This window comes from Gnatocerus cornutus, chromosome 5, assembly GCF_029298725.1.
Source record: "Gnatocerus cornutus isolate USDA-ARS CGAHR chromosome 5, icGnaCorn1.1, whole genome shotgun sequence".
NCBI lineage: Eukaryota > Metazoa > Arthropoda > Insecta > Coleoptera > Tenebrionidae > Gnatocerus > Gnatocerus cornutus.
The window spans coordinates 14,274,147-14,291,144 of NC_142237.1; the positions used below are offsets into that span (position 1 = coordinate 14,274,147).

The 16,998-nt window shown below is 33.5% G+C and overlaps 3 protein-coding genes across 3 annotated transcripts in view; 2 read left to right on the forward strand and 1 right to left on the reverse strand.

Annotated features, from left to right (window-relative positions):
- The window catches only part of Ac3 (Adenylate cyclase 3), a 29,403-nt gene extending 27,550 nt beyond the window's left edge, over positions 1-1,853 (forward strand). Inside the window, exon 19 of the mRNA XM_088035895.1 lies at positions 870-1,853. Within this exon, the coding sequence (XP_087892021.1) occupies positions 870-1,217 (348 nt within the window). The 3' untranslated portion in view covers positions 1,218-1,853. The remainder of the gene's footprint in view (positions 1-869) is intronic.
- A 645-nt stretch (positions 1,854-2,498) lies between these two features.
- Positions 2,499-16,998, reverse strand: part of LOC148174899 (uncharacterized) — a 29,222-nt gene continuing 14,722 nt past the window's right edge. Inside the window, exons 3-5 of the mRNA XM_088037437.1 lie at positions 7,265-7,411; positions 6,061-6,201; positions 2,499-4,710 (exon numbers count right to left, since the gene is read on the reverse strand). Coding sequence (XP_087893563.1) covers positions 4,108-4,710; positions 6,061-6,201; positions 7,265-7,411 — 891 coding nt within the window. The 3' untranslated portion in view covers positions 2,499-4,107. The remainder of the gene's footprint in view (positions 4,711-6,060; positions 6,202-7,264; positions 7,412-16,998) is intronic.
- On the forward strand, positions 15,025-16,955 carry LOC148174900 (putative cytochrome P450 6a17). Its single transcript, XM_088035526.1, has 3 exons — positions 15,025-16,406; positions 16,454-16,705; positions 16,748-16,955. The coding sequence occupies exons 1-3, from the start codon at positions 15,287-15,289 to the stop codon at positions 16,909-16,911; spliced, it is 1,536 nt and encodes a 511-aa protein (XP_087891652.1). The 5' UTR covers positions 15,025-15,286; the 3' UTR covers positions 16,912-16,955.

Here is a 16,998-nt window from a genome sequence, read left to right on the forward strand (position 1 = left end):
CTACCTACATTATTGTCAAATTTCGAAATATATTTGGGGCTGAAACTTTTTAGAATCCATTCCTGAATTTCGGAGACTTTATACCATCTTAAACGGATAAAATTTGAGGTATCTGCGAGCTTTTTTTATACTTTTAAAGTTTGAATTCAAAAGACTAATTATCTTAGTAGCCTCAAAAAAATAAGCTTTTTTATTTATCATTGGTTTTAAGTTCAAACTCCTAAAAATGTTGGTTTTAAGTTCAAACTCGAAAATGAACGATATTGATTAAGAACAGAAAGACTTGTAGCTTGCTGCACTGCATTTAGTTTCAAACATTCGATCCATCATATCAATAAAGGCTCAATTACATAGGACGAATTTACATTCTATCCACTCACCGGCCACAACAAGTAAATTACAGACATCTGCAGAACTCTCTCAGTCGGCAACAAGGTTAGTTTCCTAGCTGTTTTACTAGCTGATACTTTTGCATTGAACTGTAGTTAAATAGCTAGACAATGAAAACGACAGAAAACATCGAGAAAAGTGGCCATTTATCATCACTAGCTAGTAGCTAATAAACGCCCATTGTAGTTGAGCCTTTATTTAAACCATTAGTAATAAAAAATCAATAGCTAGACGTATTAGTTAACCAACTAGAATTTAGGTGAATTTTTCGATTCTCTTTCTTCGATTCCGTGCACTAAACACTCTCATCAATAACTGATTCAACTAAACAACCGGATACGTCTCACCCTGAACTTTGTCAATAATTCACCCCAGCTTCAGACCAGAATAACAGCCCATTAAAGATGAAACGTCAAGCTAATTTATAAACCCAAATCTGAAAGTGGTTGTTAATTATTACTGTCATTGTTATTGATTAGGTGACCGAAGAGACATGTGAAATCCTCCAACACTTTGGCTACCAATTCGAGCAGCGCGGTCTGGTGGCAGTCAAAGGAAAAGGCCAACTGATGACATACTACCTACTCGGAAAAGCAGGGAAAATCACCCCTCCAACAGCTCCGGTGTCCCCGATAATAGGTGTCACTGCAATGGAAACAGTGAACGAAGAAGACGAATCTCATGATAGTCCAACGTCCAAATCTGAAGAAAAAACGGTGATTGAATGTGGCGATCAGAAGATTGAAGATGAGGTTTTCACGAATGACGCGGAGACGGGCGATCAAAATTTTACTAGTAAAGAAGTGGAACCGTTGCTTCAGAGTTAATGAGATAGTACATAGACAAAGCACTGACTACTGTAGGCTGTCATTTTTAAAAATCATTTTGTACTTCGATCAATCATTCTTGTAATAGAGTTCAAGCGGTGTTTAGATCTTGATTAGGTTAATACCTACATGTCTAAGTATATACAATCAGAATAATATAGATCTTAAAAAGTAAATATGTAAACAGAGTACCAAGAATACTAGGTGTAGCTAAATCTTGTGTTTATAGCAGCTAGTTCAATTTTTGTTTTATAGAAAAACGCACATATCCGTGACAAATAATTTAGATCAGTTTTGTCGGCAATGTAGGTATTTACTTCGAATTTCAAACAAGGTGACATTTTACAATGTAAAATTTTACCTTCTTTGAGATGCAGCGTAGGTTTGCTATCACTACAATTAGACTTAAAACTGCAAGACCTAAGTTATACTTCGAATTTTTTATTGTTATTGTTAAGTACAAACTGATTAACTTCCAAGGGTAATTTCTGTGAAATGTTAAAAATAATATTCACTAGACTTACAAAATGAGCTCAAAGTATTCTTCTATCACAAAAGTATGAATTTTTGAATGGGATCAAGTAGGGGCTTACTTATAATATCATTTATAAAAAAGTAACTGCTATATTAGTTCGTCTGTAAATAATAAAGTTTTATTTATTATCTAATATTATTTTAGATATTACTATTGAAATGTTAGTAAAAAATGTGTAATAATGTTTAGTGACTAATATGAATAAACTTTACATTAGCATTCTTTTATTTCGATTGAACTTTCTGAGCCATATTCTGGACTAATCATATTTTAATTGTATCTAACTCGTTTACCAGTTTGAGCAAAAAAATATACAAAGTGCTTAAAATTTAGACATTAATTTACGGATGAAAAACGGCAACTAAATTGATTATCTTTACCAATTAATCAAAAATTCACATGAAAGCCAAAATTAATTAAAAAAAAATTTAAGTATTTGAAAAGTGAACAATTTGGAATTTTTAAAAAATATTAAAAAACATCAGAAAACTGATAAATAAATAACGAAGCAATATAAATCGAAAAACCGAAATTTAAAGAAAGGTTACAAACAGGAACATAAAATAATTAAAAGAATCCAAAGATGTGGAAATAATCAACAAATACATCAAAAAATCTTGATTGAATTTAAATACAACATTTTTACCAATTATACGAGTACATTGCTTACTTACACCTTAAAATTATTAAAATTAAAAGCCTCTTTTTTTGTATTAAGCCTTTAATTTATTTAATTGTTTGTGCATAATACAATAATTAACATATAATTGATTGTCATGTAACAAGAATATATTTCTGTAATTGCTGTATCTAAATATAATACGTAAGTACATATGCTTACTTCGATAATATTTAGTATTTTTAAAATACATTAATGTGAATATGATATTTCATACCTCGAAAACTTGGTTCCAAGAACATTGAAATGAGACATCTTTCTTGCATTCATTCATGGAAGCATCAACCAAAAGTTTTTATAAAATTCGACAAGTTGTCTAAAATGGGTGATAAGAATGGACTATCAAATATCATATAAAATTTAGGCCATTTGAAAAATTTTGTTACAATTACATGGATATTAACATTTACGTGTTCTTACAAGTTACAAGAGTTAGTAAACTTACCCAAATTACTTAGTATCTAGTTTATATAATTATAACGTTATCAACTTTTTTATAAAAATATAAAGCCGTTCAATCACAAAGTTTCTTTCGAATCGTTATGTTAATTGAACAAAAAAAGTGCAGTAGCTAAAACAATCCGAAAAAATTAAGACTAATTACTACAAGATATTAACGATTGTGGATATGCAACCAAATTAGTTTAGAGAAAATAGAATGGAATTCCACTGGTCGAATGCAAGTGACATTGCTGTAACAAATTAAAGAGTTGCATGTCAATATTGTTAATAATTCAGTCTGCTCTTGCATGCAGAAGCTATTTTTACTCGTACACAATTCTAGTTTTTAAATTCGTTCAATAGACAATATTTGAATTATTTATTCGAAGACACCTCAATGAAGCGTCAAATCGATTTGCGAGGCGTTGTCTAACAGCAATAAATTTTTCATAAGGTGGTGGCACATGGATTAATCATGAGAAAAAAGGGTGAAAGCTTTCAAGAAACAGGTGCACAGTGGAGAAAAGACGTTTCATTTTAACTTAGATTCCAAACAAAATTTGCGTGGCAAGCGAAAAGGAGCTTGTAAACAAAGCAATTTTCAGATTGTTAAGTGGACATTAAACACACCTAAGCCCTTCCCATGTCATGCTTTTTGCTATCAATATTGTTAATTTTATAAAAACAGCAGCATGATAAGAATTTTTTTTGTTTAAATCGATCGGTTCTAATAATAACAGTAAATAAAACCGTTCGTTATTGTTTCATGCAATTTTAAAAAAACGGGCACATGGATGAAAAAGCTTTCCAGGTCAAGCATAGAGATTCATTGATATCAATAAATATTTTATTTTAATTTTTCGAAGTCACTGCAATGTCACTGCATCATTTAAATAAAATATACAATTATATTTCACGCTCAGGTGATGTTGGATGCGAAAGCTCTCTTTAACTGATGGAATAAAAATTCTTTATTTATATCAGCATCATGTAACTATAATCGTAAATAATGCAAAGACTTTAGCTTTTGAGATTAAAGCCTCCTTCATCTACCCTACGTGACTACAATCAATTCCTTGAAACTGAACAGTTTCGCATTTCGAAATGCCATTGCGACTCCAGCTTCACTTTCACGTGACATCTCCAGCATTTCGATATTCTGTAGAAGGTGCCGACGAGTTTCTACCAACGGTAAACCGCGCATGTCTTGCTCCTCCAGGAGCTAAAAGTAATCCTCACGTCCTCACAAACTTGTAAACAACAGCAAACACGAGGACACTAACTAAAACAAGAACGAGAGCGGTCACACATTTCGCGAAGGCATTGAGACCACTTTCTGAAGGATCTAGAGGACGCGTGTTGTTATTTTGTTGAGAACGTCTTCGTTTACCAGCTAGACCGCGAGCTAACGCTGGGAAAGCTAAACTTTGGGTGAAGGTGAGTTTGTGCAGACTTTCACTGAGGGAATATGGACCGACGCTGCCTCTTGCTGCTGCTCGGAGAAGCGCGTACTCCAAGTCGAGAGCGTCGAAGAGGGAATATCGTGCTGTCATGGTGGAGGATCTACGACGGCTATCGGCGGAATCACTAGCACGGGTTGATGCGGCGGCTGCCACGGAGGTCAGCGAAGAAGTGGTCGATGAAGAAGGCGATAAGACGTGGTTGTTCTGGGAGTCTGAGACGTCTTCCATGGAAGTTTGCTCAGGTGAAGATATGGGGTAAAGGCGGAAGAGTCTTGCGTGGTCGGGGTGGAGCAGAGCGCTGCTTGGTCGACGCAGACTGGGCGTGGGGGAGTGAATTGGGGATGAAGAGGCACATGGGACTGGCGATGGTGACACCTAAAAACAAAAAGTCGATAATTGTTGGAATTACTATTCATAACGTGAAAGAGAACTGTACTATACAAAATTTCATCCACTTTAGGGGTATTACCATACAAATAGGAGTTTTTCGAGAGCTTTCAGGATTCAGCACCTAGTAACTGCAATAAAGAGCTGAAAACTCTTAAAACTAGCGAAGTTGTTTAAAAACAAACTTAAAAATAACAAGTTACGTTTTGTTTATATTTACATCGGTTTGACCACAAACTTGGCAATTCTCCCATTGTGTCGTAAACTTGTCGCAGGAAACGAACAAAAAATAAAAGAAGTACAGTCCATAGCTAACATAAAACTGACCTCTCCTAGAATTTTTGAAAAACATTAGCATACTCTGCCATGTTGTATTATTTTATCTATCTAATAAATTTGTTCACTCGCTGAAATATAAAGCCAGATCAAAAACGAATTACGTTTGCGAAATGTTCGCACTTTTTGCTAGCTTGATACATGAACGAGTGCATTAAAATGCTTTTTGCCCGACATTAAAATGTAAATATGGTGAATGAATCAATTGAGCTTTTTTGGCAAACGCTCTTTCGTGTCCTAGAAAGCGTAGCATAACAACGTCTGACTATATAAGTTGTTAATGCAACCAGAAGCTGTCACTAGAAAAAGTGAGTTATTTTTCTAAAAGAAAACAAAGCTTCATATTTGGTTACAAACTAATCAGGCAGATTTATTGCCCCTTTCGCAAAACACTAGAGGTTCCGATGAGGCATCTTTAAGAATTTCTAACTCGATAAATTAGCAATACGATAAGCTTTATAACTTCTTAGCACGCCAACAAAGCCGAGCTTAGTTCATTCAACTTTAATTTGGGCTAGGTTGAGTAAATTTAGTTCAGTTTAATTAACAAAACGTTTATAAAACAGTCGTGTTGTGCGTTTTATCAACTAAACCTCATTTTGCCTGTAGAGAATTTTTTATAGGCGCCAAATTTAAGATGCTGATTTTTTAAACTCCTAAAAATTTGTCAAATTATCACCAAATTGTTTTTCGTTATTACCAAAAAGCAGTTGTTTGTGGAGCCATCTATTAATTAAAACTGACATGTATTCATTACAGGTATCTAACTTATCTCTGCTGATTTCTAAAATGACTTCTTTGTAAATCGGTAAATCCTCTGCAGGAAAAATGACGTATAGTGCCCACTTTTCTCATTTCGATGACAAGATTTTTATGATCCTATTACCGAACTATGATTAGCCTCGCGATTCGCTCTTTTAAATCGTAATAAAAATGATTGGCGGATATGAGTAATAGACTGTTTAAACTGCAGTTACAGTATTGCAAACAGAAACTATTTACCTGCGTGGATTCGATTCCGGAGTCATTATGGCTGATTTCAAAACACGTCGAGTGTTGAGAGGTGGCATCTTCGGCGCACGATGGGAAAACAAAACTTTGTCCATCTGCTTCACCTCTTGGAGAGTCCGCACTGGGCCAAACCTGAATCACGGGCAAACCATTCATATTTTAACTTGTACAAACAATGATAAGAAGTAAACTAAAAGAAAAAATTCGTTTTCGCCACGTTAAATATAAATATATTTGAATTGGCCATGTCTATGTTTTCTATTTAAAAATACCACTAATTTCAATAAAATGTCCCCGTATTTCGTCCAACGAAAATAAGTTTTATAGCCTATAAAATTTTTTGAACCTTGAATGAGATCAGAGCCAAGCCGGCGTATTGTCTGTGTTTTTTTAGATAGTTTCTACCACGACGTGGGTTGTGAAAATAAAATGGCATTATGAGAAGTCTGGCAGTCTAATAACGAAATAGGCAAAGCGGTTGACATGGAGTTCAAATTGTTTACATTCAGCTGCTTCTTCTACAAAGATCGCGTCATTTGTCTACATTAATTTTTCTTTCACCCTCGAAATTATACGTCTCATTTTTCAAAAAATCATTTTGTGCTTGAACTCGTTACCTTGAAAGTTTCAAGTCATTAGTAGCATGCCAAACACACGTAACCTTTAACTTAATCTAATTTTTAGCTAAATTACACAATAATAGCCACAAAGTACAGGTCGTGTTTGCTTTGACAGCAACTAAATAAATGAACACTTTTTTTGTATTCGACGCTGTTTTTTTAGAGTGGAATTTCGTTTTTATTAAGTTTGTCGCGTAGTTTTTCACGGTTAAATTTCAAGAGTACATTAAGGTTGTTTTAAAAGCACTTTGAAACGTTAGCCTGATTTATAAGTTTATCGTTGCTTATACTGTATTATAAAACCATTTAAAATAAATGCGCAATATAGTCTCGTCGAATTAAAATTCAACAGGTTCTCTTCAAAAACTGGGGATAATGCTGATCTAACTTTTTTTAAATTAGCTATACTTCCAACATATTTCGCATTTATTTATCAATCACCGTCAGAGAAAAAGTCTAAATTGCGTTGACCAGTGTAGTGATCATCTGTCCCCCTCCTAAATAAATATAAATTATACGTTTCTATCTTTTCTGTAGAGTTCGCGCGGTAGGAAATTATATCAAAATGTTATTACCTGTAAGAGAGGAAGTGAGCAGTTAGGACCCGGTTTAGCTTCCTCTATGGTAGAATCCAAACCCTGTTCTCCGTGTGGTTCTGTATTATTGTTAGTTGACTTTACCGCCGACCATAACCGCTTCAAGCCGAGCTCTCGTAATGGTTTCTGCAAGAAAAAAAAATCAACACAAATTCTAATTTAATTTATCAATTTCCGAACTATTTTTCTTATCTTGCCCGTTTTGTTGTATTTAGGTCAGGAGCAAACTAAGAATTAGCTAAAGGACGGTCAATGTTATCTTTCGTAAACAGCTAAACATGACCGCAAAAGCCATCTAATGCAACTATTAAATAATTAGGTATGCGACATCTATTCAGCATCTTGTGGTTCATTAATATTTCTATGGTGCGGCTGCGTGGATGAGCTTGAACATCCTTTGAAATGCAGCAAACTGATAAACTTTAATTAATGTTAAATATCGTTTAATTATAAACATTGAGAAGGTAAATAAAAAACAATTTTGGAAGTTTACTTTAGAGGCATTTGCCACAACTTTACTCATTAATTAATCTTGAAAAGAAAAATTGAGTGAAATTGGTTTAAATCTAATTTCGCCTCGAGTAATAAAAGTACATGGCACATTATAGATTTTCGGCGACACTGCTTTACCGGTTTCCGTGAAATTTTATGAATTCAATTGTAATGTGGTGAGTTCACCTGTTGCCACGAACTCCTACATGAGTTCGGTGGAGCTCGTCAAATTTCCATCATTCAAACGGAGAAAACTAATTTTCAAAGTTTGGCCAGGAGATGGATAGTTCCCATTTTAATAATTTAGTTTGAAACAAGTACTCTTTTTTATATTTCATTAAATTAAAAAAGTTTTATGTTGGAATTAGGTGGAGTTGAATTTAAGGTTGTGCCGCAATATTTTCCTCGTGTTTCTTGGTTAATTCCTGACACGTTTGATTGAAAACAAATATCCGGCAATGTTGTTACAGAAAGTAAAAATAATGTTTTCTAATAACAAAGTTAAGGTTCTTTCGTGACAAACAACTTAGTGGCGCAAAAATAAGAAAATGACTAATACTAAAAAATTTGATGATTTTTGGAGGTAATTTCTACTTACTTGTATTTGTCTGTTATATTTTCTTTTTTGTTGATGACCATGTGATAAGTAAGGCCAACAAAGTATTAGGATGTGTCAAAAGATATTGTCGCGATTTTAAGAACATCAGTACAATGAAAATTCTTTACATGACCTTGGTAAGGCCCATTCTTGAATATGGCAGTGTGATCTGGTCACCGTTTTATAAAGTTCACATCGACAGAATTGAGAACGTGCAATATAAATTTTTTAAGTTCATTACATGGAAACTTCCAAGAGCTTTATTGTCAGATTATGATATGGCTCTTAGTTATTTACAACTGTTCAAGCTCGATCTAAGAAGACAATACATGCGTATTTGTTTTATTTTTAATGCTTTAAATAATTATATTGATGGTGATGATATTATTCACAATATCTACTTTCACATACCTTGCTATAGGAGTAGATCGGTGCCTGATTTTCACATTAAGATTTTTAAACAAAATTATGTTAAGTTTTCTCCAATGAATATACTATTGCAGTCTTGCAATGATGCAGATATTGATTTGTTCTTTCTGGTTATTTGTTAAATGTTAAATGTATGATTATGTAATGGCTATTAGTGGCGTCACTAAATTATTATTATTATTAAAAAAATTATTATTATGTTAATATTATTAAATCAATTATTCCTCGCCAGTTTGCTGGAAGAAAATCGATATTAATATTGTGTCCAAAATGGTGGAGGTGCCGGTTTCGTTCAAAAATAAAAATATTTCAAGCACAAAATAAATGATTTTGGGTTTCAAATTTTAAGTGGCAACTTTCTCAAAGCATTCTGTCCGCCAGTTTCAAAATTATTTGCATTAAATAGCACTTTGCCAATTTCCAATCCAAATTGCAAGAGACCTGACACCGAGCTCAAATTACTGGGTAGTTTTATTTTAGCAAAAGTCAAGTAACAGATTTATCAAAAAATTAAATTAAATTTAGAAAGAAATTTCCAAGACCTAAAAGACGTAAGAAAATAAAAAGTTTACAAATTTGAAAAAGTGTTTAAAAGAACTATCTCAAAGACTCAAAAAATTCTTACTACATTTAAGGCTAAAACTGGAAGTATTCGATAAACTTAAAAACCTCAAAAATCGATAATTTGAAAATTGAATTTTCAATTTAAATACAAAACAAAGAAGCAACTAAAAGTATTATAAAATTATTTGATCGCCTAGTATCCTACCCCACATAAAAGCAAACTACATTTTTATCTTGACCATCTCCATCATGTAAACCATTTTTATTGGCCTAAAACAAAGTCTTCTATCTTTTCCATTACAATACTAAAGCTTTTGGGAGGAAAACAGATAGGATCATATTGTCACTACCATAATACAAAAATTGAATTCCTACAGAGTGTGGTTAGACCTTTACATTATTCCTTACTATATAATGCAATAATCGTACGCGAGGGTCAAAACTATATTTAGACACCCTTGAAGGGTAGAAGTCCTGAAAGTAGGTCACCCGACAGGCGTATCTCGATGCACTTTTACTTGTAAAGGATTATAGCGCTCTTCTAACCTTCAGTCTTTCATCATCTTTTGTTCAAGTGTACTTCAGCTGTATACAAAATTTAAACTTGTGAATAACCTTTGACACATCAAATAAAATACCACGTTAAATTATACCGCAAGGTAAAAGATTTCCCCGGTAGTAAAAGTACGGAATTATACTATAATTATTACAAAGATGCCTTAAAAATTAAAGCAATTTCAGGGACATAAAGATTTTGCCGACGCACAATGTTTAAGTTTCGTAATAAAAGTCGTTAGCGAAACTTTGAACGGTGAGAGTGTAAACGTTGCGATAAAGGGGGAGAAATATAATTGTACGTTCGAGGCACAAAACATCAAATAAACATTGGCGTACCTTTGTCTTTTGGCGACAAACATTTCAAAGAAAAGATCAATAGAACAATGTGTTTCGAAGAACCTGACAATAGCCCTTAATTACAATTTGTTTGTTTTTGTAAGCTTTTCATAATTCTTGATTGAGTTTTATTGTGAGAAAAATATACCGAAACCATAACTAACTGTTTCTGGAATAAAATGATCGAATTATCAAACTTCTAGTGTAATTTCCGGTGAGTCAGCGCCCGGGGAAGTTGTCGATAATTTTTGTAAGTGGATCGAGAATCAAAGCTTTAAACAGGACATTGTAACATGCATTGGGAGATCAGGCAGATTACTTCCGATGACGTACTGCCGTGTATTGACAAGAATTGAAGATAATTTGAGTAAATTTAACTCTACAGCGGAAAGCCGTTCAAAGAGAGCTTTTTCCGGAGCACAACACAGAAGGGATTCTTTAAACAGTTTTTGTTACGTTCTGCCTCACAATAGCTGCATCTAGCTCGTAAAAATATCCCGAAACAATGTTAATTATTTCCTACTTTTTAGTCAACTCATTAAGAATAGCACTGTTAATTAAACCGAACAGAACCGCAACGGAAATATAAAGGAAATATCATTTGCATGTTCGTAACATCTTCGAGAAACTAATTGTTGTGTTTGTATCATAATTGGAAGTACAAAAAGACGATTAAATCCGCAAGCTGATTAGTTTAACAATTTCCTTTGTCTCCGATCAGAGTTCAAACACATTGTCGAATTTTCTTATCGTCCCATGTTGTCTTGGTTCACAAATTCTATTAACAACCCAATTAGATCTCGTAAGGCATTACCCCATGAATGGGTTATGATTAATAATTTCAGAATCCCTTGTTGACGAAGTAAATTGCAGCAATGTACGTTCAATAACACGAGAACTTGGAAATACCTCTTCTTTTGTGGACGGAATAATGGGAAAATACAATATTAATATTCATCCACTTGTTCACGCAAATTGAGCATTTCAATTTGAGCCCACTCAACAAGAAAAAATCATTCGAATGGATTGAAGACGCAGCGCGTCTGAATTAAACTTGAAAAAACAAGAGGCAAGTCAACAAATCTGTGTCTAAATTTAACAACACCTTTCAAAAATTTGACGTATATTATGCTAATTTACAAGTTCTTACATTAGAACATCAAACAAATTGCTAGGTAGCATGTTTGGCCAAACGTCCGATTTGATGCCAAAAATAAATTGCGTGATTAACTCATCAGAAACGAAGGCCAAAAATAATGTGTAATTACTACCATATTTTTGGCACGTGTTTCCTTCCGCAAACTGAGATTCGATTCCATTTTAAATTTGCTTTGGTTTTTCAGCTGTCACTGCAAAACTTTCCATTTGAATATTACTTTTATGTTATTTCCAATTTAATTTAATGGGAAAGTTATGTACTTTCAGACGCAAAAATTGTAACAACTGCACTTAGCTGGAAGCTGCACCCGCTGCTTGTTGCAAATCTAATCTAATTGTTTCCTGCAATTTTTATTCCGCGACCAATTTAATTAAATTATAAATATAAAATTGCCGGGAATAGTTGCTCTACAAATTAATTCAGTGAATTGTTAATTAACACTGGAAGGCTGAATTAAGGGCGCTGACACTATTTTGTTGTATCAATTTAAAGGAAATTCTTGTCGGTAGGTACTGTAAAAAATTGCATCGGGATTACGGCAAATAAACTACTCTTCGTTTAATGAACTGTTACGTTCACATACTATTTAAAAACGTGTATTTAGTTTAGTTCAATTTTGTATTAATTTCAAATTAATATTATTCAAATAACGTCATTAAAGCTGGAAAATTATGACAACCGACTAGATCATTAAACTGAATTACTTTAAAGTGAATTAATTGAGTCGAAATTATTCAAAATCATGGTCAGGTTGTTTATTTAGTTATCTATACCAAAGCAGTCAATATGTAATTTAAATTGCTTAATAATTTATCAATTTAACCTGTTTCACATGTATAAATAGAACTGTGGAAATTATAGAAATTTTATTAATCAAAATTCACTGTCGTTGAAATTGTATTTTATTGTATTTGTTCATTAAATTATGTTGATGTTTGTTAAATCGATATGTACATAATGTACATACATAATTAATTTTTTCCTTCTTTGCTGCGTACGAAAGAATTATCGTTCTTTTTCGTTTGTTTTTAAAATTCTTCAAGTCTAATCTTGTTTACTAACACTATAGATCACTGATCAAAACATATCAATCTTACTGATCTTATCATTATAATTAAACTCACGTGCAGTTGAAGATGAGTTTGTTCGGCAAAATTTCGCATCACACGTGCAACTGATCCATCAAACTCAACTTCATCTGCTTTTTATATCTTCTTCTTCATTTATTTTTGCTCTCATGTTGAATCGCCTAATTTTTCTCTATATGTGCGTATAATTGTTTTATTTGGCAACATTTTTTAAGCTTGTCAGGATACCCAGTAACTGGCTGCGTGCTTTCACAATCATAGTTAAGCTTACATATACACAACTATCGACTACCATTCAGTGAGAGCCACTTGGTGCAATCTCGAATGTAAAGTTTCATCGTGTCGTGAAACGGTCACTGTCACATAACTTTGTCAAAAATAATCGTCCTTTGCGCGACCTCTCCGCCATAAAGTGCTCGAAACAGCCATAAAAAAAACTAACGGCCATATTCACTAAAAGATCATAAAACAATATGTAGCATTACTAATACGTTCTTGTATTAGTATCAATAAAAGTGCACTAAACGTAAAATGATGTATTTTCTCAACATACTCGTAACGCGGACGTGTGTGCAACAGTTTCTTCAAGAAACGCATTTTTCGCTGACGAACTAGAGAGGATTTTTATGATAAATGAATTCTCAATACGTGCTTTTAAGCAAGATTTATCGAAGTCGGTGAAAGAAAGTAGAAAATACAAATATTCCTTACAATATACTTGAATATATTAATCATAAAAAGTCAGTACGTCGGAATGCTGTTAGTAAACAAACCGCCCGCAATGCAGCCGGCCATAAATTATTCATTTAGAGATGATTGATTTAAAAAGCTACTTTTCGAAAAGTGTAGAATTACGCTACTTGTATTAACATATTAATTGTTTTTTTTGTGTACCTATCTACCTATCCGTGTAGTTTCCCACAATTCAATTTAAATGAAACCGACGAATTGTACAAAATTTTATTAAATCAGTTATCGGCTGTCGGTAACAGTCGTTTGTGGATAAAAGGCCCAAGCATTACAACAGATGCAATTTTCATACCTCGTGACTTTCATATTTTGTAATTATATCAACTCCGGGTAAATCTGTTTCTGATCTCATAGTAAATAATCGTTTTCTATAAAAATATACAAATTACTTACTTTAGGGATCTCTTCGATTCTTATTACAACTCCGATATGTCAAATTTGATAGACAGCATGGCTACCAACTAAAATCAAAGTATTCTAATCCATCAAAAATAATTGTTTGTTTCAGACGAAATTAAAAATTTAACGTTTGCCACTGGATAAAATGAAAACTGATTTAAATGATCTGTCAAGGGATCGAACTGGTGCGCGAAATTTATTGCCCCTTTGTACAAAAAATACGAATCAATCAATTCATTTCGTATTTTTATTTGCGTATGATGGCTCAGACTTTAACAAATATTTCAGTTTGATATAATTGTTTCTTATCACGGACCGGCAAAAACATAAATAGGTAAGAGGTTATCAAAAATTTTATTAGTTCGAACAAATTGCTAAATCATTGATTATACAGAGTGTCCCAGAACGCACTTTGTTTTAATGGGAAATTCTCAATGAAAATCTGAGTATATTTGCCGTATCGTACAATGTTTAGGCATTTCTAGCATTCAACTTACAAGCATTTAAAGTTGACCATTTGACCAAATTTAAGGAAAAAAAATCGCAAATATCAGGAACACAATGCTATCTAGTGAGATATGGGCTGTAATTGGCCAACTTAAAGTGTTTGTAACTCAAAAACTGTAAAAACCTGAACTCTAGATATTTTGATCTCTTATTAGTCTTTTGGGGTGCTGTTTATAACTCTTGTAATTATGCTTGATTTTGTTTACTTTTGGGAAAATATCTAAATTTTTAGAATTTTTCCTTGCATTTTAAGACGCCAAATATCCTGGTATGTACCATCCCTCTCTGATTAGGTCTTGTTTTTCCTTTTTATTGCTTGCGCAAAATCGCTTGGTTCAGAAATAAAAAGCCATTTAGAATGTCTAAAAACAAGGGATTTTGACAGATTTGTAAGAGTGCTCTTGATATAATTTTGTATTACTTTGAGTTATTTTTAACGGTTTTTTATATGCCTAATTTTTGGTGTATTTGGATACTTTTAAGCTGCATAAAAATTAGTGTTTTTTGAGAGGTTTTAGGGCTTTTTTACTTGTTTGCTTTTGAGCAAACGCTAAATTTTTAGGATTTTACTTTTTAAGACGCCAGAAGTCTACTCCTACTCCTAAATCATCCATGAAGTTTTATGTTTACAAACCCAACTTTCTATTAAAATTTTTGATCTGTTTGAAGCGTTGTTTGGAATGATGGAAACAAAAGTAGGATTGGGTAATAAACCAATGAATTTTGGAATCAAATAATGGGAATTTGGTCAGATTTTAATCCGGAATATTGTAGTCAACTATTGTTTAGTGTATAATGCGTTGCATTACTCTCAGACTCTCACTCTTTCATCTTGTAGTATCAATTGCTATCTTACCGACTTGACAGTCATAATTGATGAAACGAAACTGTTATGGCGTCGTAAGTAAACAAAGGAATTCTCATAAATGGTACCTACTTCGTTCAAATTCAAAGGTAGTCCAATAAGTCTCAACAAGTGTTACGATTAAAAAATAATTCCAATAAAAAGTAATGAAAAAAACCGTGTTCTTAAAACCACTCCATTTGATAACAGAGATAATTTTATTTCTGTATTCACTCGAAGTACAGTGTTTCGTTTAGAGGCAGTTCAAACTATCGACATGCCTGTGTTGACCGAAAGTTGGGTCCTCGACTTTCTAAGTCTTCTGACCGCCCTAATAGTGCTACTCGTGTCTTTGTTAAAATATGCACAGAGCTACTGGCAACGCAGAGGTGTAGAAAGTCCACCGGTGTCCTTCCCGTTCGGACATGGTAAGGAACTCTTCACCCAAGAAGAATCTCAAGCTGACTTAATGCTGAGAGTATACAAGTATGTGAAAAATAAGAGTTTACCACACACAGGTCTGTACATTATGCATACGCCAGTTTATTTACCTATAGACATGGAAATAATGAAACGCATTCTCCAGACTGATTTTAATAATTTTGTTAACCGTGGAATCTATCACGATGAGGAAATTGATCCTCTCAGTGCTCATTTATTTTCAATAGAAGGTAAAAAGTGGAAAAATCTTCGAACGAAATTAACACCAACTTTTACTTCCGGAAAAATGAAAATGATGTTTGAGACCTTGGTGACATGTGGAGATCAGTTGAAAACGGAAATGGATACAGAGAATAAAACGATAGATATTAAAGACATGTTACAGAGATTCACCACAGATATTATCGGAAACTGTGCTTTTGGAATTGACTGTAATTCTATAAAAAATCCAGACAACGAGTTCAGCAAATATTTTAAACTATTCTTTATGGATAGTTTCTGGGAAAACATGTGCCAATTCGTTACTTTTGTAACACCTAATTTGGCCAAACTACTCAAATTGAAAGTGGTAAAACCAGCGTTATCTGATTTCTTTATGAAAATAGTAAAAGACACGATTAAGTACCGCGAAACAAACAATGTCCACCAAAAAGACTTCATGCATTTGTTGATAGAGATCAAAAACAAAGGGAAACTTGTCGATGACGATAGTTTGGTCCAAGACAGGCAAGAGTTGGTACTGACGGAAAATGAAATAGCAGCTCAAGCTTTCTTATTCTTCTTGGCTGGCTTTGAGACTTCTTCCACAACTATGACGTTTTGTCTCTACGAACTCGCTTCAAACCCCGATATACAAGAAAAATTGCGCAAAGAAGTAGAAAAAGTTCTTGAGAAACACGGCCAGTTGACTTACGAGGCCATCACGGAAATGCATTTCATGGAACAAGTCATCAACGGTAAATATATTGTCTTTTCTCAAACAAAACTTAATATTGTCTTCCAGAAACTTTAAGAAAATATCCTCCTTTTCCTATTCTGTTTCGTACCAGCACTAATGACTATAAAATCCCTGGAACAAATCTTGAACTTCAAAAAGGAACCATGGTGTGGATTCCGGTAATGGGACTGCACCACGATCCACAGTACTACCCAAATCCTGATAAATTCGATCCTGACCGATTTTCAGAAGAGAATAAGAAGACTCGTCCTTTGTACAGCTTTTTACCGTTTGGAGAGGGACCTAGAGTTTGCATTGGTGAGTTGGCACCTTTTTTCAATCATAAAAACGTCTGTTTAGGTATCCGGTTCGGAATGATGCAAACAAAAGTGGGGCTAAGCGTTCTCTTGAAAAATTACAAGTTCTCAGTCAGCTCGAAGACAGCAGTGCCTTTGAAGATGGAACCTAAGAGTTTTGTTCTGACCACTGAAGGCGGAATTTGGTTAGATTACACCAAATTGTAAATATCAAATTATTAATAACAAAAGTTGACAACAATATAATTAAACATTTTATTTTTTTGGGTTTATCTTGTTTTTACATTAGTCATT

Bases quoted from the DNA above. Each gene is read 5' to 3' on its own strand.
- LOC148174900 (XM_088035526.1), top strand. From the start codon at position 15,287: ATGCCTGTGTTGACCGAAAGTTGGGTCCTCGACTTTCTAAGTCTTCTG. The intron at 16,407-16,453 runs GTAAATATATTG...ATTGTCTTCCAG, and splicing joins CATGGAACAAGTCATCAACG to AAACTTTAAGAAAATATCCT. The intron at 16,706-16,747 runs GTGAGTTGGCAC...ACGTCTGTTTAG, and splicing joins GGGACCTAGAGTTTGCATTG to GTATCCGGTTCGGAATGATG.